We start from the raw sequence: 20,802 nt of genomic DNA, 5'->3' as shown, positions 1-20,802 counted from the left end.
TTACCAGTAATGGGTACGGGAGTGACATCAGCGTCAATATGAACGTCATTGTTAACTGTACGTATACACGTGTTTATGTGAAATATGTAAAATTACTCAGTCATCAAACAAACTATATATAACAAAAAAGTTAATATCAGTGACTTATTGATTATCAAAATTCTTATTTCACATTCCCCACATTACAAAAAAAGGCAAGAAATAACGACACATACATAGTTATAATCATAAATTGTCTTAAGAATGACAAAAGATTTGCAAAATATCAACAACAGATACATGTATATGTCAAAAGAAATCGTACAGATACACTGCAGTTGGTACTGTATAGTGTAAGTAAGCCACACATGAAGAAGTCATCTGCGACAATAGGAGTCTTTGCATATGGCCTGCTGGATTATTCTGTCCACTTATTTCATAAGGTGTGATGAACAAAAGTGTAGATTATGACCAATAACAATGTGTCTATCAATAGTCATGGTCTGTTGTAGATTATACACAATACGTAGGTGTTTATCAGTTATCAAATAATGTAATGTTTCCTTCCTCAAAATATAGGTATGTTTAGCCTAATGTTGTTGACGTGTCCTTTTTAGCGTATTTATCTCTGTTTTATACACCTTCACTTTATCTTCTCTATATCTAAGTAAGTGAATAACTCGCTTATACCCCTCGACTTACAGTAGCTGTTTTGACCCCGATTGTTAATCTGAGAAATGAAACATCCGTGTTGAACTAAAATATATATGCAATCGAGTGTTTACGCCGAACAAATTCGGCAGGAGGTGGAAGAAACTGATTTCCGGACGCTCTTTCTATCCTCTAGCACTGTCGCGGTTTTCTAAATTAAATGAATGTGGTCATAAATATATAAGAGTACACAAGACTATGAAGGCATATGTTGCTTTTCTTCAACATTATCTAAGGGCGAAGGAGAGAGAATATATAGGAGACTGACAGTTAATTTCATAATGAACTAAAGTATCAAGGGTTTAGTTTACACTTAAGTTCATAAGATGGGTGTATGCTACAAAATAACTTTCTTCATACAATGTTGATTATAATTTACTCTGGTTGCAACCGGTTCCATTGTGATCCGAAATACATTGATTTGAATTAGAATATCTTTTTATGCATCAGTTTTAGTAAAATGGCACGCTTAAAGTCCAGGAGTATATAGGAAGTTTCTGTTTTTTTCCTTAACCAAACTTACTTCTCTCGCCTTCGACTCTGGTCTCGAATTTTAGAAATATACAGAAATTGCAATATCCGTCAGCCCTATGCTTAAATTAGCAGATAGACGTCGGATTATGGTAAAATGTTGGTATACTTGGTGTCAGTTTTATGTAGTATGCAACAAACTGTTTTCAAACCTCTCAGGTTGCTTGCGACCCTTTTACCGGAAACTTCGTCATTTACTATGATAATTGCAAAAAAAAAATTGATGAGAAAATTATAACTATACAAAATATATGAACGCATCAATGTAAACCTACATCCTATATCTTTGGAATAAGATCGACACAATAAAACATCATCATGGAGATATTTGTAGACGGTCCATAATTCTGACCCCTGTGTGTAATCCTAGCAAATATTATGTGGGTTTTTTTTTCAATTAATCGCCCATACATTTAATTGATATGCGTATCCAAATTTTAAGATGGTCCCGGCACCTTCATAACTCTGTCCCCGTCTGACACTACCTACACCAGGACAGAGGGTGACACGTTACCGGACATCACATGTACAGCGGACTGTATACCTGGCTGTACCTTTGTCTGGACACAAGCGGACAACACCAACTTTACTGTCTCACCTGTGTTGTCACTGGGACAACTGGACAGATCAGAACACGGGACGTACAGGTGTACTGCTAGGAATATTGTTGGAGAATCAAGGACAATCGTCCATATTGGTATATTACGTAAGTATCATATACCATGTTCACTAAAATTGTTCATTGTATCATGTATATGCTTGAATAATAAAAAGAAAATACTTGTCCACTTAAATTTCATTCTGATGTACTGATGATTAGAACAGTATGAATAACAGGGAGTATAAAGTGAATTAAACTCTATCAAATGAAGGTGAATTCCTATTGATCAATTATTCAATCTGTACAACACTGATGAGAGTAAAGATCCATTAATATATGGCTAGTATCCTAGCATTATGAACATCTTGATATGATTTCCATTTGATTCCATTTTATATGTAGTTTGCTCCGAAAGCGAGTAATTAAAAAAACACGCGTTTTCGCGTATATTTACGTTCGGCGCCATGTCACGACGACAAAACATGTTTCATGGTAAGTGAGTCAATCAATCAATCAATCAATCAATCAATCAATCAATCAATTAATTAATTTCATATTTCAATTCAGGAATAGATAGATGTGCAAATGGCTACCCAAATTGACCCTACAAATAAATATGTGTATCAATTCTGTTTTATGGTTCAAGTAAATATTATAATGATTTTCGAAATGAAATGTTAGTGACGACATATTATTGTTTTTCGTACATTTTTAATTGATATTGAAAAAAGTCACTAACCCTGTTATCAACACTACTCTAAATATATTGACAGACCTGAATGTTTGCACTTTAATCTACTGATACATTTGCGGTCCTGTCTTACTCATGTCAAAAGCTATGATATAATATTCCACGAATCAGTGCCTGAAGTTATACCATAGACAGGGCAGTGTATCCAGTAGCAACAGTGAAGAGGAAACCGTTCATAGTTTGTGTTAAGGTGAGTACGGTTCGTGATTTATAGCAGCCTCTTTTCCAGGTCACTTTAAATAGAACTTGTTTTTAGCAAATTTAAATATAAAAAAAACATCATTTTTGTTTGGAAATCATATCGCTATCGTCTCATTATGCTGTTTCTCTTATAATTATCCTGACTCTAATGGACATTTTCTATATGATATTTATTATGATATCGTCTTAGTCTTCAATATTATAGTCGTCTTTAAATATATTAAAATAAACATACGTAATCTAATTAAGGCACAATACTTACTCGTAGTTAACAAATCTATTTGTGGGAGAATTGTATTTTGGCATGTGTGTGTTGCAAATTTATCATTATCTTCTTAGAAATCTAATATCTACTGATGAACAATTTCCTAGCATACCTGAAGTAAAAGGCTGATATTAAAGAAGTAAAACAACAGGAAGCAAGTTTTCACACATTCTTCTTCATTACCTATTATTTCAGAAAAGCCATGCCTATGGATGTGTTCGTCTTATATATATCAGTTACACAAAATTATAAGAAGAAAAAAGTAAATAAAAAACAAAACAAAAAACAAAAAAACAGTAATACTTGGATGAAGTGCATATTGTATCACATGAAAGTGTCTTCCATGAATATCGAAAATGTATTGCAGAAGTCATGACATTATCTCTCAAAAAACAAAAACCATAAATACCCCGTCCCCCTCCTATTCAATGTTTCCTCTTAGGAAATATATCAAACATATATGTATCGACATATACTAAGTACCGTGATCATTATTTTATAAGCTTTTCATTTTAGTAGCCGATGGAAACAAATACTTCTTTATGCCTCTAGACAACGAATAAAAGATACATGTTAAGATGAGGTGACACGTAACTTGAACATTACTACAAACAAACCCTAACCCGGAACAAAAGTATGTATATCAATGCACATGTAATGGTCATTGTTCATATCTTTTAAAGCGAGTTATGTATTTTTCAAACGTTACAGCACAGTAAACCTGAGTATATTGAATGCATTTTCATACAAGGAACATCATATAAGTCACCGCATTACTGATAACTATATATAACATTCTCACATACAATTCATATCGCCTTCTCCAAACATTACTATAATGAAGACATCTAGTCTTACCCGCAACAATAAAGCATTCAACATTAGGTAATTTATGAGACACGTGGTGTTTTGTACGTCGCCAGGCGAAGGAAACTAAGGCCGTTTTACGATTTCCTCTCGGTTTAATATATCATATATATAATGTAAGATATGCAGCAATATTTTTTTTCTTTCTTATATTAACACATCACATGTAACTCTATACTGTATTTGTAACATGGCATTACATGCTTACATTTATATCAGTACCATCGGAAACACGTTTGGTCAAACATAATGTTACCGATAGATATCTGTTCTCGACGTAAGCCTGTGCAGAATTGCCACCATTGCATAATCAGACGTTTGGATATTATACCGATTCCACAGACTCCATTCGCACTTGAGCGACACAGAAATCACGATATATGAAAAGTTTGAATGTGCATCATAGTCTGTCACTTTATACGATAACTTTAATACTATCGTAAGTAAACATATATCTATAAAACGTCTAAATAAACTCCTTTTAATAATTGTTAATGCAATGTACCATCAAAAGAAAAAGAGATTCGATCTGTGCATTTTCAATTTGGAATCGGCTTATATTTTAATGAAATAAAATACTTGAACATTTTACATTTGTAAACTACCTCGAGATTTATGATATTTGAAAACCTCAAATGATTAAGTACGTCATAAACTAAATTCTAAATCTCTCCAATGGTAATATAAATAGTGTGTAGCTAATATCAACCGTCAAACAAACAGACTAGGTGACAAAGTTTTAAACTTTAACCATTAACGATTTCGCTAGTTTACCATAACTGTCCCGGACGTTGACTGCAGCATATGACGGACTGAAATAATATATAAGAAAACTATCAACATGGGACAGGACACCAATATACTTGTTCTGGTTGTCATCTTTGTGTTGCTTCCAGGTAAGAATTGACAAAAGATGTTGGTTTGTCTTAGAGCATTTTTGTTAACGGGCACCTACAAATCTTATAAATTTAATAATACAGAATATTTTGACGGTTGATAATCATGAGAGACATACATACCAACCATTATCCGTACCCTAAATGCGCCAAACCCTTTATGATAAAAGTGATATTCGACTGAATCAGTTAATGTTGTAAAATAACATTATATTTATTATCAAGAGATAACTTTCCAGCATGATCAGCACTGAATCTTAAACCAAGTTAATGAAAGAATACTTGTCTGTCATTTGAGACCACTCTCACAGACATATCTTGAACAGTTTGTCCACAATCACAATTTTCTCTAATTTATTTGTGTCACTAGGCCGATAAAGTTCCTAACCTGATTGTATGATAGGTGTGTGATAGACGAGGCGAGTGTCGGTGTTCTAATAGTGTCTTTACAAAACAAATTATTGCGCGTTTGCTTGAAATAAGGCCATTTAAAAAAAGATATTTTTGTTTTGATATGGTTGATTATTTTCATTAATGTTATAGTCCGTTATTGCTATTTTCTTGAATATATGTACTTTATTGCATTTCAAAAGGACGCCGGTGATTTATAGGCGAAATGTTCTGATTACATCCGTCTTTGGCATTCTTGCGCAAGCCTCGTTATTATGAACCATGTGTAAATATCAATAATTACATTCTGTATAGTTATTATCATCTAGATACAATGCAACACACGTGTAAATAATTACATACATTGGGTTTGCGAACGAACATATCCATATAACCTAAGACATTGTAATCAAAAAGTAATAACTGTGTAGATTTTAACACAGCTCTAATGTCCTCAAAATTAAATTGTGAACTTTATTCAGCAGAAGATCAAGCTCTCAAAAAAAGTAAAACAAATTCACCAAAAACCGAAGAAATGTCTCCACTACAACGACCCAGTAATTGTAAAAGCGCAAGTTGAGGGGACGGGTATTTGAGTTGGCAAGTTATCCATAAAAAAGGACCAAACTATTTAAGGCCACCTTATACAAAAATAATCCCAAATTATTATAATACCTTTAATCAACAAACTGCATGCATAAAACAATAATTATATTCATGATAACTTTATCGATACAAACTGAACAATACAGAACAAAAATTAAAAAAAAGTAAATAAAAAAATCACTTTATAAAGTACCTTGATTACTTAACCATTCATAAGTATGTACTATTTTCAGATATATTCATGCTTGCATTTTGACATTTCACTGGAAAGCTCTGGTTGTTAAATTGTCTACCATATCAAGAAAGTTCAATTATTATATTAAAATATCTTTCAACTAAATTTAAGTCATGGTAATAAATCCTTGCTCTATCGACAGGTCAAACATTTGGGTTCAACAACAGGAAAAGCCTGTATTCGCGTGCAGATTAGTAAACAAGAAGGTGCATAGATATAATGAATCATATTATAAACATGGGAGTTTTTTATCCTGATTTATTATCAACAAAATCTAGTCTATTATCATATGTTTGGTAGGATGATGATCTATAAAGTACATTGTTTTAGAGAACAAATTCATAAATGTATTGATAAATCTTATTGATATTTTTTTTACAAAACTAAGCATTTAATTTATTTAATTGTTAAAGGGTTTATAAACCCAAGAAAAAACAACTTTGAATTGATGATTGAGATGAACAAATGTTCAATCTGTTGTATAATAATATTTTGACTTCTTCAGTTCATTTCATTGCAAGACAAATATAACAACACCATTCTGTGTCTTAGTAAGTTGTGGTATCAATCATCAATCAGTATATACAATGAGTAATGTCTTGAATAATTCCATTACGAACGCCATAGAGTGGATTTCTAAGCAAGCAATCCATGCAATCTCAGAAGTGTTACAATGGTAATAATTAATGAGTAACATGTGTTTTTTTATTTACAGATAAACACAGTCCTACAGGTTTTGGTACTAACGTAGCAATTCTTACGCCATGCTTTGTGTCTCTAGTTGCCATTTTGATGCAACCACTTCCATTTTTGAATTGGAAGTGTAGCATGAACTGTTTGATAATGCAAAGAAACATGACAGTACATTTTTAATTGCAAAAACAAATAAGCTTCTAACGTGGGTTACGGAATCGGACCATAATGGCACTTCACTGCCGTATGGCTTCGCATTCGCTTGATTTGTCTGTATGTTGTATTACTTAAAGGTAAAAAAATATTTCTTGTGTGCTTAAATGCATACGATTTTGGCTAGTCCCTTCGATACCGACTTGACAAGATATTTCATGGTCATACAACTGTAATGATGAAACGGTTCGGGTGTTGGTAATATCGCATAGATTGCAGATCTAAAGTTAGATTTTATCATAGATTTGCCATCAAAATGTAAATACTAAAATGTTCCCAAATTTAAATCCTATTAAACAGAAATCGATACAGGAAAAACACAGTATATGCATATTGAATAGTTCGTTTATCACATAACTGATCTGTCCTACTATGAGATACGGACTTTTCAATTATAACTCCCTCGTCTATCCTCCTCCTCTGAAAAATATCCTCAAGAAAAATTGATAAATGTCTCATAAAATAATGAACCAGTCACTTAAGACACATTTATAAAACGATGTATCATTTTCTTACAATACAATCCAGATGTTCCAGAGAAAAATAGCTAAACTGACTATTGATTGTTTCATTTCAATGCGGAATGCTTCGAAAAAATGAAGCCTGTTCTAATTTCCAATAGCATTATCAATGCTTTGCAAATGTTCCTTCACCAATCGTTAGAACTTCTAGTAAGTAGTCCGAGTGTGATATGTGTAGATATATACGATACATATGACATATCAGTAATTTATATAACCCAATGTTTGCGATATATACCAGGTAATTTAGAAGGAGTAAGTTAAGAGCGTTTAGAAGAGTTAATTTGTAGTTTTAAGTATTTGTAATAAATTACTCGGCTCTGTCACTGTAATAACGTTTTCATCTTCACATCGGCTTCGGTTAGAACCAAATGTGAGTCACATAGCTCTAAATGTGGGATATCACCAAAATAAGATTTTGACACTTTTCTTAACCTATAATGTATTGATTTCGGCAGTGGTGAATGATTTAAAATCATTGGATATCAAAGCAAAAATAAATCAATCATTATACAAGAAATGATATAATAGTTGGTATATACGAAAACACCCGAGCAAAAAGAAGATAGCTACATAGATGTATTTGTTTACTCTTATATACACCCGTGTGCACAGTAAACAATCAAAAGCTCTATTTATAGCTGGGTATATGTGTGTGACTACACTTACCAGGAAGTATGTTTAGTCTAGGTATACCGATCGTCTACATGGCCAGCCTACTATGGATGTTTATTTCTCCAGCAGGTAAGATATGTGTTTTATATTGTTTGGTCCAGGTGTCTTATATAATGTACATTTCTTAGGTATGTATTATGTACTGTCATGTTTTACATACCTTTACCCTATCATCTAAGCAGTTTTATCTTGACAGTTCTAAAAATAGGCCAGAATGACTTGTCGTGTGTGCTGTATAATGAATATGCATGATAGCTATACATAACTTTAACATTTTTATCGGATCCGTTTTATCTTAACAATCTAAAAATAGACCAAAATGGCTTGTCGTGTGAGCTGTACTATGAATATGCACAGTGGACACAATAATAACGTTTGGTAAACGCTCAGAAGGTTATGTGTATCTACTACATCGCACTATTCATTAAGATATCTGAGGAAGTTCTCGCCGGGTCACTAATAGTGCTTGATACGAGTAATGTAGTGTAATGGCCGCTAATAATGATTTTATCAATAATGTCTTATTGCTTTATCTTCTGTTTTCTTTTGCTTGTGATGTTTTTAGCAAAGCGTGAAGTTTAATATACACACCGATCTAGTCCAGCCTACTATGGATGTATATTTCTCGAGCAGGTAGGATCGGTAAGAGAGATCGGTTCATCAATGTCTCCAGAAAGAATTCAAATATAATTGCATATTTGAGCATTATTGAAATGACAAACATACATAGTACCTCTGGCAGATAAACAAGTTCTAATCATGCCATATATTGTGTTAACATGAAATACGAAACACATATGTTCAACATTATTATAGTGATCATTGGCATCAAGGGTAGTATTCCGACGACAATGATAATAATTAAAAGAGCTTACTTCTCAGTATTTAAACGGCAAGTTTTGTCAACTAGATGATCTTAGTAAAATATAATCTGATACTTAGGGTTCAGTGATGATTTTTATTATATAGTCTCTTATTCCATTTGTTAATTCCATTAATACTATTCTTACTACATCCCAAGATGATCAAGCATGGATAACTTTGATACTTTCCAAATACTTTAAAATGTCCCGATTGATCCAAGGAACTTGGAATGTTTCGTATCAAAATTATCAGACAATAAAACATTAACACAACTGACAGACAATTATAATTGTCACAATGTACATACCAAGAAACATGATTACTAAGGACAGAAAAAGAGACATTGTCACTATGGACAGACAATGATACATTATCACTATGGACAGAAAATGATACATTATCACTATGGACAGACAGTGATACATTATCACTATGGACAGACAATGATATAGTATCACTATGGACAGACAATGATATAGTATCACTATGGACAGACATTGATATAGTATCACTATGGACAGATATTGATACATTATCACTATGGACAGACAATGATAAAGTATCACTATGGACAGACATTGATACATTATCACTATGGACAGACAATGATACATTATTACTATGGACAGACAATGATACATTATCACTATGAACAGACAATGATAAAGTGTCACTATGGACAGACAATGATAAAGTGTCACTACGGACAGACAATGATATATTATCAATATGGACAGACAATGATATATTATCATTATAGTCTTTTTGACATGCAACTGTGTGCTTAAGATGCTGTAACCCTGGCCGGGTCGTCTGAGTACGCCGTCCCTGGGACCGAGTTTACACTGACGTGTGATGTACCAGAGAAGGCCAATGTCGTCCAGTTTTACCGCCGTCCTGACGTCATGTATGTAGGTGGTGTACAAGTAGGTGGTGACAAATGTTACAACAACAAAGCCAGTCCACTCGTCCTCTGTACACCGGATGTGTGTTCCTGTATAACGTCTGGAGACCTTGGTACAGTGTTCCGGTGGATCATACAGCCACAGACGGGAGACCATGGATCTGTGTGGTACTGTAGACGTACCAACCTTAACCTGCCTAACGGTGACCAGACACTGGACAGTGATGACTTTACACTCAATGTGGCAGGTGAGTACAATGTATTATATGTGTTGAAATGTAGAAGTTAGTCCTTAATTTTGTAAACTTCGTCATGTTCTGAAATTTGACAATAAACAGCGTTGATATCAACACGGACAGCGTTTATAAAGAACTAATCACGTACCTTTTGTTTTGAGTAAAATGAAAAATAGTTAAATATACAAGCGCAATGATGAAACATAAATTGTATTAAAACGGACAAAACAAAGAATTATTAGAGAACATTTACAAGTCAAAATACAATAAAGAACATGCTTAAAATGGTGTTCGTTATTTTGATATTTGTTTTTGTTACTCTCCTTGTAGTTTTACTTTGAACAATGGGAGACTAAATTTACAGCTAACATTACAAGTTAAAAAGCTCCCAATTGAGATTTTCAGAAATATTTACAAGGTTTCAATATAAAAAAAAATATCATTCACAAGAAATATCTCTATGATCACAGTATGTCTTAGTCATCGTATCTAAATCCCCAGTCACACTTTGCCGATAATGGACTAGGTGTATCACCGATGTCCACAGTTCTACACTTCTGTACTCAATTTTGGCCCGAAAACAGTAGTTCCAAGGTACTGGTGCGGTATGTCACGGTTATCAACGGTTCCAATACGACTTTAATGCACTGTTTAAGTAAAACGGAACTTGGAACTACAAACAATATTTTCCTAAACGAAATCTATTCTAATCCAGACTAGTGGTTCATATTTAGGTGACGTACATACAATATTTTCCTAAACTGGTTCCTAGTTCCGTTTATCTTAAACGGAACTAGGACTTAAACCTGTTAAGCTAATACTAGTTGTTCCACTTTTCATAAACGGAACTCAGAACTGGGACAAAGTCCCGTAAAGTTTATACATAGTAGTTCCGTTTTTCTTAAACAGAACTCGGAACTGGTTCCTAGTTCCGGTTACCTTAAACGGAACTCGGAACTGGGACCACAACCCGTAAATAGTCTACATAGTAATTATGTTTACCTTAAACGGAACTCGGAATTGGGACCAAAACCCGCAAATCTTCAACATACCTACGTTACCTTAAACGGAACTCGGAACTGGTTGCGAGTTCCGTTTTACTTAAACAGAACTCGGAACTCGTAACCAACTTCAGGCTCCCGGTGTCGGTGCAGTGCGAAAATGCTACGATTCGACTACGGTTTAACACACAGGTGTAATGAAGAAATAAACTACCGTAGTGAGTTACGGTCCAGCACGGATCAACCCCGGTTCGATTACACTAGCTACGGACTAACACCCACACACACTTTTTCCAGTCTGCATCAACGTAGTTCACCGTGACTTTAAACCGACACAGTTTGACTGGGGCTTAAAGCTGACAGTGCATGTTAAAAAGCATCAAATTGAGATTTAAAAAATAATACATGTACAGATTTCCAAAAAATCGTTTCCGAGATATTCCCCAATTATGGTAGCGTCGTATCTAAGGACGGGCAGATATTTTTCTTTTTTGATCTGCGTGAATACAACCAAGCCGCCGCTGCTATAAAAAGAAGGTGTGGCATCACACTCGCATTCATTCTAACGGTGACACACCTGTATCACCTACACTATATTTGTACACCATTATTATTTATTTATTTCCTCCAAATTTGAAGAGCAATAGAAATAACACAAAATACACATCAATCTCAAACAACATAGAAAAAAAAATAAAATTCGTTCACACTCAGGTTTACATCCTTACATAGTGATACACGCTTTGACATAAAAACATTTTCATTACGGTGACACACCTGTATCACCTACACTATATCTGTACACCATGTGACCTAAAACTGTATTCGCGAACGACACCAAACAGAAGAAGCACTTACCTGTAACCTGAGCAGAAAGATGGTCAGTGTCTCTCAATTATCTTTAAAATCTTCTTCAAAATAAAGTCTCCAAATAAATGCTGGAAAATGCATAACGAATTAATCTCAAATGCTCTATCCATTTTCTCACGTGTTTTTCATGGATGCAGCCTTTTTGATAACAAGTAAACAGTTCGAGTGGTTCCGATTTTTACTCGCGTCTACACTAGCATTAGGAACTCCTCGGATGTATTCCTATTGTATACACTATACTAGGGCTGTTGTGGTGCAGTTGTGTGGTTTTATCACGCTTTAATTGCGTTATGACACGTGCACAAATGATACGAAGACACGGAAAATATTTCGATGGAAACTATTGATATAATACTGTAACAGTTGTAAAGTTATTCTTGCAGCATATCCCACTGGAAAGACTTGGGTAGAAATTTACTCATATTTACTGTTTATAATTTTATTAGGTGCATGTTTCGTTGAGGCCCAAATATTTTGTATTGTCAATATTTTCTTTTCTTTCCTTTATTGTAAAATGAAATATATATGTATATATTTACATTTGGATGGCAAAGCCATGATATAAACAAAGTAAACAAATTTGCAGTCTATGAGAGTATAACTGACACCCAAAGCGTGACACCATTCTATGCATAACTGACACCCAAATCGTGCATTCAGGTGTTATTCATACGCGATCGGATGTACGGACGGGATCCCCCGGAACTACTTGCAACCAATGTAAACAAATGACATCTTATCATTGCTCATCATGCTATCGGATAGAGTACGAGACCAGAAAACAAATCTTAAAATGTAAAACGAAAATAAAGGTAAGAATGGTTAACAATCACGAAAATGGAAATAAAACAAGATTTAATAAACACATATGTTGACAGATATTTGTTCCGGGGCCAGAGTGGAAAATCATTACACACCACATTGTTTGCGCGCCACCGCCATCCAGTGTTTGAATGACAAAAAAATTGAAACCCCGACACATCATGTTTATGTCAAATCATAAGAACGAGGCTTCTCTCCGGTCGTACAATAGAACAGTTTCTTCTTCACAAAAGAAAGCATCAAGTGGTGCATTATCGTGTCTAACGCATCCTAAACTTGAAACAGCCATGGTACCCGTCACAAGCAACGTTGTCGCTGAAGCTCGTCTAACTCCCTCGGCCACTGTCACTTCTCTCATTGGTCGTATCCATGACACCGGTGCTGTTGTAGCTACTATAAACTGTAATCAGGTTTCCATGCAATCAAAGAACGTGTTTACATCTGTTTTTTTGGCGAATTCCACTTTCTCCCACTGCACATTCAACTCCTGACAATGCTGTCAGCCGTTTCGTGCGCGTGGTGACGGGTGAAATTTCCATCCGCATAATTGTTCCGGATGGTAAATATTTTTTTTAAAAATCCGAAATCGTTAACAAACTGAATAATTCATCCGTATATTCTGAAATACTGACTACCAATATTAATGATATTGTTATTAAAATTTCTGATGATGTTTTCCGTTTTTTTTTAATTATTTCCATGCACTATTTTTTTTTTTTTTTTTTTGCCAATCAGCACGTGAATCACAATAGGCTGTTCAATTTGTTGACCTCTGACAATGGAAACGTCGGTAAAAGTAAGATTTTAAATTATAATGAAAATTAAAGTTGAAATCGAAAAGAAACTAATATAGAAAACGTAAATATAACCATTAAACTGTCTTTTTATGGATTATATGGTCTATATAGATGCCAGAGCTTTGCAGACAATCATTTCATAATGCGCTAGCGCGCATTATGAAGATTGTCTGCAAAGCTCTGGCATCTATATAGACCATATAATCCATAAAAAGACAGTTTAATGCTTAAATGTAAAATTACCTCTTCAAATTCCACACCAAGTTCTGCAATTGCGTACAATCTAAAAACAAACCCTCTGGCGTGTGTATTGAGAACGTATACAATATAATCGAGAGATGTGTCGTTTTGCGCATGTATCGATAGACTGATATTTGTCTCAATGAACGCACGGGCTTTTATAGCGGTTCGTATCCACGTATAACAAAAAAGTAAAATGTCTGCCCCTCCTTAGATACGACATTACCATAACTGGGGAATGTATCGGAAACGATTTTTGGAAATATGTACATGTATTGTTTTTTAAATCTCAATTGGATGCTTTTTAACTTGCACTGTCAGCTTTAAGGAAGTGCTGACATTTTAGTTTGTGTTCTACATCGAGACGCATACTCAGAACCGACCCCATAAAGGAAGTTTTCTAACAACGAAAAAAAACAAAAAAAAAAAAAAAAACAAATGCTACAAAAATAATGTGTATGGTTAAATATTTGTAATGCCATTTAGCAATTTATTTTCCTTTAGTCACATATGAGAACCTTTAATTCGATATATCACCTGATTTACAACGCAAGTGCCTGAGGTCGTAATAGAGAGGTGAAGATAGACTGTGTCTTTCCTATCATGGCGACGCGTTGTCATTAAAGCGCAGTATAAGCACAGGTATTAACCCATCACTATCATAGGACTTTCCATTTGCTTGATTTGTCATTTTACTTAGGATTTATATGATATAAGAAAAATTAAATGAAAAGAATATTTAGGAGCACATTTTTAATCACGTTATATGTTGAGGGCTCTTAACTTTTTGTTCTTTTTTATCATTTTTTTCTGGCCTAACGTTGCTTACCTGTGTGGTATAACACATACGAGTTTGCTGCGATATGCATCGTGTTTTTCTCTTACCTAGTAAAACACGTGCGAAGCCACCGCTAGGCTACCTGTCGGCAATTTTATCTTGGATAAACATTGTAACTGTATTTGTTACTGTTTTTTTTACAAGTTGATGCTTATAAGGACAAAATACTGAAACATCCAAGGTAGGAGCTTTGTCATACTAGTCATTAAACATTTAAATTTAATCTTGATTGTTAATATTTTCAATCGATTGCAACCAACGAAAAATATCGCCTCGCTACACTCCGTATGTATATCTAACCCCTTAAAACCCACCGCTACCTAGACACCCATACGTATAGGGGTGTATACATTTAATACATTAACAGAAAATACATCAGTTTCGCGATAGGCGTCTGACCTGAAAATTTCCTGTCATATTTGTACTATGCTAGATATATGTAACAAGGTGTATATCAATGCATTGTATTTAAGTATTCGTTTCATCTTATAGACAATCATGTCCGGGTAACTGGCCGCATTTCCACAGTGGTATAGGCTGTGTGTAATAGTGTACAACTTACTATCTCGTACGTACAACTTTTACCTTGTACGTACAACTTTTACCTTGTTCGTACAACTTTTACCTTGCACGTACAACTTAATTATCGTGTTCGTACAACTTAGTATCTTGTAGGCATAACTTAATATTTTGTTCGTACAACATAGTATTTTGTACGTACTGTTTAATTATCATGTCCGGACAACTTAGTTGTATTTAACCTACAACTCAAGTATCGTGTACGTCCAAAAAGCGTCTTATACGTACAACTTAGTATTGTGTAAGTACAACTTCATTATTGTGTACATACAACTTACTATCATGCACATAAATGTGTTTTTCATTGCGGGACTCCAGATCTAAATCATATTATGATCGGCGGCGCAAACCGTTTGGTTTTGTTCTATTAGACTTTTGATTATAAAGTGAATTAACAATGAATATCGGGTTGATATACTTCAAGTAACGAATTCATTTTATTGATATTTCGTGCTACATATTTCATTGACGTCTTTATTGGTATCCATCAGCCGTAACTCACTGTATTCAGAGCAAGAGACGAGTATCAGACAGAACTGTGGATTAGAAAATGGTACCTAAACAAAACAAGTACAGTGTATGTAGGCTGTGTACTCATGGATCTGTCAAAGGCTTTTGTTTTGCCTGCCCCTAAATCTCTTTGCTTCTGAAACTAAAATATAATAACTCTAAAATTTGGCCAACGATATATTGTCAAACTGTATATACATCGAACATACAACTTGATATAAAACGGGGGAAACAAATAAAAAGTGCTGCGTGTCTGAATTTTATGTTCAAGTTATAAAACACCGCAACCCACTCAACCAGGCTGATGTCAACACAATCTGTTACATATCTCTAGACACGGAGAAACTTAAATGGAGATCTTAACCGCATCGAATCCGCATCTGTCCATATGCATAACACGTCTGCGGAGAATCAAGCACATACAAAACGGAAACTATACAGGAAAAGTCATTAAAATTTAGTGATGACTGATCTAAAGAAACTGTCTTACTACGCCGTTCTAAATGACCGCTCAAAATTAGGAGATTCAGGCGTTTCGCTAAAGCATTATTTCACAGATTTCAGTAAATTGCATAACAACCAGCATACGTAGCAAGGAAAATGTATTCGTTATTGATCGTAATGTTTTAAACAATGGATAAGCTACAAATTATTACAAATTATCTCCCAATATATGTACATAGGTACATACACATCTATATATCGGAGACAATTAAAACATTAATGTTTACAGACGGCCCCGGTACCTCCATAACTCTGTCCCCGTCGGACACTACCTACACCAGGACAGAGGGGGACACGTTACCGGACATCACCTGTACAGCGGACTGTAGACCTGGCTGTACCTTTGTCTGGACACGACCGGACAACACCAACTTTACTGTCTCACCTGTGTTGTCACTGGGACAACTGGACAGATCAGAACACGGGACGTACAGGTGTACTGCTAGGAATGTTGTCGGGGAGTCGACTTTAACAGTCAGTGTTACTGTACAGTGTAGGTATATTATGCTTGTTTTACTAATAATAGAACCTAAACATATATATTGTTTGAGCCATTGTATATCATAGTAAACTACCGTTCACTTAAAAGACCTTCAAATCATTTATTAATTAAGAGCATAACTAGTGAAATATGTATGGATGGATACAATTGTTATACTCATTATGAATACTTTTCCTGACCGGGCAACTTGTTTTATTTTTTATCTGAATTGAAGAAAATGCTTGCTCATTATCTATAAAGAACAGGCGTACATTATTATAGAAGCCATGTGATAAGTTGCTTTTTTGTTAAAAAATAACCGAATCCCAGTATAGGCACATCACACACCACTTACGCATTCACCGTGATAACCCCGTACGTGTTGTGGTTTCTTAAGTTTGTTCCCAAGTTTTTGAATCTGACAAGATGATATCTTTTTCTTTTCAAAACATTTTTAAAACGTTAGATAACGAACCATATTAAAGTAAAATCCTTTTATTTCTTCGAAGATGACAATACACTTTCGATATCAACAGCATGCTTTTCTGAACGCGGAAACTAATTGAATTTCTTATGAATCGTTCAATAAATATCATAACTCTTAATAATAAAAAAACGTCAAAAACAATATTATCATACTTGTCATTTGTCATTTGCAATATTACATGTAGTAGTAGTATAGGTGTCCAAATATTATATACTCAGCCAAATCGTTAAAAATCCTCAGATGGACCGGGAGACAGTGTTGTATTTGACCCACCACAAGACAGTGTAGATATTATTGAGAATCAGACCATCTCCGATGTCAGGTGTTCCGCCGACTGTAGACCAGCGTGTACCTACACTTGGTCTAGATCAGGTACAGATTACACAAACCCACTGAGTCTGTCTGTGGCCACGAGGACCAACGCCGGACAATACACGTGTACAGCCAGAAACACTGTCAGTCAGGGAACAAAGACTTGGAACCTTATTGTCAGATGTAAGATTTGTCTATATTTTGAATTCTATTACGTCAAAAATATTTCTGATGTTTATGTGAGTGACAATCTCAAGAAGTATGTCAACTATTCTTTTGTTTTTTGTATACGTACATTGTATCAATTCTTTTATATATAAACCAGCCTACTCGTTCAGTGTTAACAGACTCTATAACGTTTGAGATTCAAACTAGAAACGACGAGACTTGAAGTATTTTGTGTTGTTCTTGTTTAGTATCAAAAGTCAAATATGATTTACCGGCCCCATACGTATTTATTTACTTTAATACTTGTTTTGTATTCTTTGGTATAATTTTTAACTCACATACCCGTATGTACATTTTCGCAAATCATGTTTTGTATTGAAAAGTAGTTTTTGCTTTTAAAATTTGAGATGATATTGATTTCATATAATCCATTTTTATTTTTAAAATTATTTCATTCTAACATCTGTATGTATTACAGTTCCACCACGAATTCTCAGTCTTGGTTACACTGACGGTGGTTCTGACGTGGCTGAAAATGGACTTAAGTCGCTAGTGTGTTCGGTGGAGAGTTTCCCTCCGTCCACAATACAGTGGTTATATAAAGCCAACAACACAGTTCTACTGACCACCCAAGATGTCCTGGAGAGTACCTACACCCTGACTAACGCTAACTGTCTGGACACCGGACTCTACACCTGTTCTGTCAGAAACAGTGTCTCTATCACAGCGGTCACCAGGGATATATTTATAAATGTTCTGTGTAAGTTTGTGAAAAAAGTAAATTACTACACAACCAATCACTAACATGACTAACTCATTGACCGAGTGAGCACTCACTTCACCGAGTGCTCACTTTTACCGAGCACTAAAATACCGAGCACTCACCGAGTACTCACTGAGTACTCACTTCTTACTGAGCATTCCCTAGTATATACATAACGTTATGCATGTATGTATAGCTCTGTGCTCTCAGACACTTTCTTATGAACCACGACCAGATCAAAGGCTACTGATATTAATAAAAATACATGTATGTGATGTACCGATCCCATAGACTTACTAGAGTCCCCACGGAGAAGGGAAGCCTTACTCAGGCACATCTGCCTCCGTAATCTCACGTAAGTTATCAAATACTAGACAGTACTTTGGTATAGGGAAGCCTTGTTCAGGCACGTCTATATCTGTATTATTACCTTTTTGTCCGGCCTTAACGCGTCTGTGTCTGACAAGGAAGTGAACCGTAACTAGCTTCGACCGCCGCGTTTTATAGTCTCGCGAAAGTGGAAACTAGCGCCACCTATTATAAAATCAGGATCTTTAGAAAGCTTCTAAACCTCCTAGGTATATATTACTTACAAATGTCTACTTGACATCGAGACTAATAAACCCAGTGGAAGACGGACAGTCCGAAACGACAGGTAACCAAACAGTGGTTCACCACACACTGCAGTTCAAGGCCTTACAGAAATATCCCTACGCCTAAGGTTTAGTTATTGCAGAACTACCAAGTATTTTACACTTAATGTTTACTTAGAGGAAATGGTGTCAATTCAGTTTCAAAAATCACATATTCAGTGACTGTGATCTAGACCACAGGCGCCTGCATAGAAAATGAGAAATTTGACAAAGATGATATCAGTAGTATGTCTACTGTGTAAACGTGAAGGCCGGGAACTCCGTCTCTCAGCCTGTCCAGATTCCTCATTTATGTAGGAAGTTGAAAGGTCATGCGTTTATACAATCGACTGTCACCAGGTGCATCTCAGCATGCATTTTTTTCCCGAACAAATCTTCGGGTCGTTGAAGAGTTTCATCTAATTTGCGATTATTTGAAGAGTTTCGCGCAATGAACGATGATTTATAATCATACATTTTATTATTATTTTAAAAGTGAGATTTCCGTGCACCGAATATGACAGTACATGAGAAAAGCGAACGAAGTCAAAAACACTGCAATCACATACACGTACATGTAGTAGGCCTAGCACTATACATTGAAAACAAAAATAAAAAAAATAAAATTAAAGGGAAACGAATTAATATATTTTTGTCACAAAGGTAGCACAAACTGCATATTTATATGATTAATGTTTGTCAGTTTGCTGAAATCAGGATGAACAAAAGGAAAAGTATATCATGAATAAGACTTTCATCAGATTATCTATGTATTTTTTTCATTTTCTGTATTTATTATAGGTAAACCACGTCAGGACCCAAGAGTTAAACTTAATAACGATTTTGGATTAGCTACGGCCGAGACTCTAGTCATGAATGTCATGTTCCTCTCGAATCCGGAACCAACTTTTTCTTGGTCTTTCGAAACATCACCAGGCACGGGTGTTACAAATCTTGCCAATGGCAGAGACAATTTTGATATTCAAGATATGTTCACAGTGACAGATCTGTCAGCCGTATCAGTCGGGACACGAAAGACTATACAAGCGTCCTGGTTTGGTGTCTACAATGTTACGGCGACGAACAGTCAGGACAGTGATACGCTCAGTGTTACTGCTGCAGCGAAAGGTGAATGCATAAATTATTATTATTGTGATTTATTGTAGAATATTTAAAGGTTGCGCCGAACTCTCCTTTTACCGCGCTGTTTCCTAAATGTTGCACCTCCAACAGTCTAGACAACATGACATGATTGCTTCACCATTTCGACAGACGACATGAAAAAGCTAACTATATTACAGATTAACCAAACGAAGCGAGGATTCTATTGGAAAACAATCGCGGTATTACGACAACATTTTTATGTTTTATAAAGATTTGCATTGCACAGAATTCGACTAGAATTAGTCATCGTGGGCTGGGCCAAAACGGCTCAAACTTACAGAGATGTAAACATTGTTCTTCAGCAGACATAGCCTTGGTGATAGCTAATATTGTGCATGATATTAAATGACCCTAGTCTATTCCAAGGGGTTGTACGTCAATCTTCGTTACAAACAAAAAAACTGGCAGCGAACGTCATTAATTGTAAAAAAGGTCGAATAAGTATATCAAAATTGTGAATTTAGCTACCACTAGGCGTCACATCCGCCATTTATG

At 35.1% G+C, this 20,802-nt stretch overlaps 1 protein-coding gene across 1 annotated transcript in view; it reads left to right on the top strand.

Moving 5' to 3' along the window:
- The window catches only part of LOC117340629 (hemicentin-1-like), a 23,030-nt gene extending 2,486 nt beyond the window's left edge, over positions 1-20,544 (top strand). Inside the window, exons 2-7 of the mRNA XM_033902392.1 lie at positions 1,664-1,868; positions 16,735-16,793; positions 17,509-17,763; positions 18,227-18,508; positions 19,945-20,271; positions 20,534-20,544. Coding sequence (XP_033758283.1) covers positions 1,664-1,868; positions 16,735-16,793; positions 17,509-17,763; positions 18,227-18,508; positions 19,945-20,271; positions 20,534-20,544 — 1,139 coding nt within the window. The remainder of the gene's footprint in view (positions 1-1,663; positions 1,869-16,734; positions 16,794-17,508; positions 17,764-18,226; positions 18,509-19,944; positions 20,272-20,533) is intronic.
- Positions 20,545-20,802: the final 258 nt, after the last annotated feature.

The sequence above is a fragment of the Pecten maximus genome, chromosome 13 (assembly GCF_902652985.1).
Source record: "Pecten maximus chromosome 13, xPecMax1.1, whole genome shotgun sequence".
Taxonomy (NCBI): domain Eukaryota; kingdom Metazoa; phylum Mollusca; class Bivalvia; order Pectinida; family Pectinidae; genus Pecten; species Pecten maximus.
This window is presented reverse-complemented; position numbering and strand designations above follow the sequence as displayed.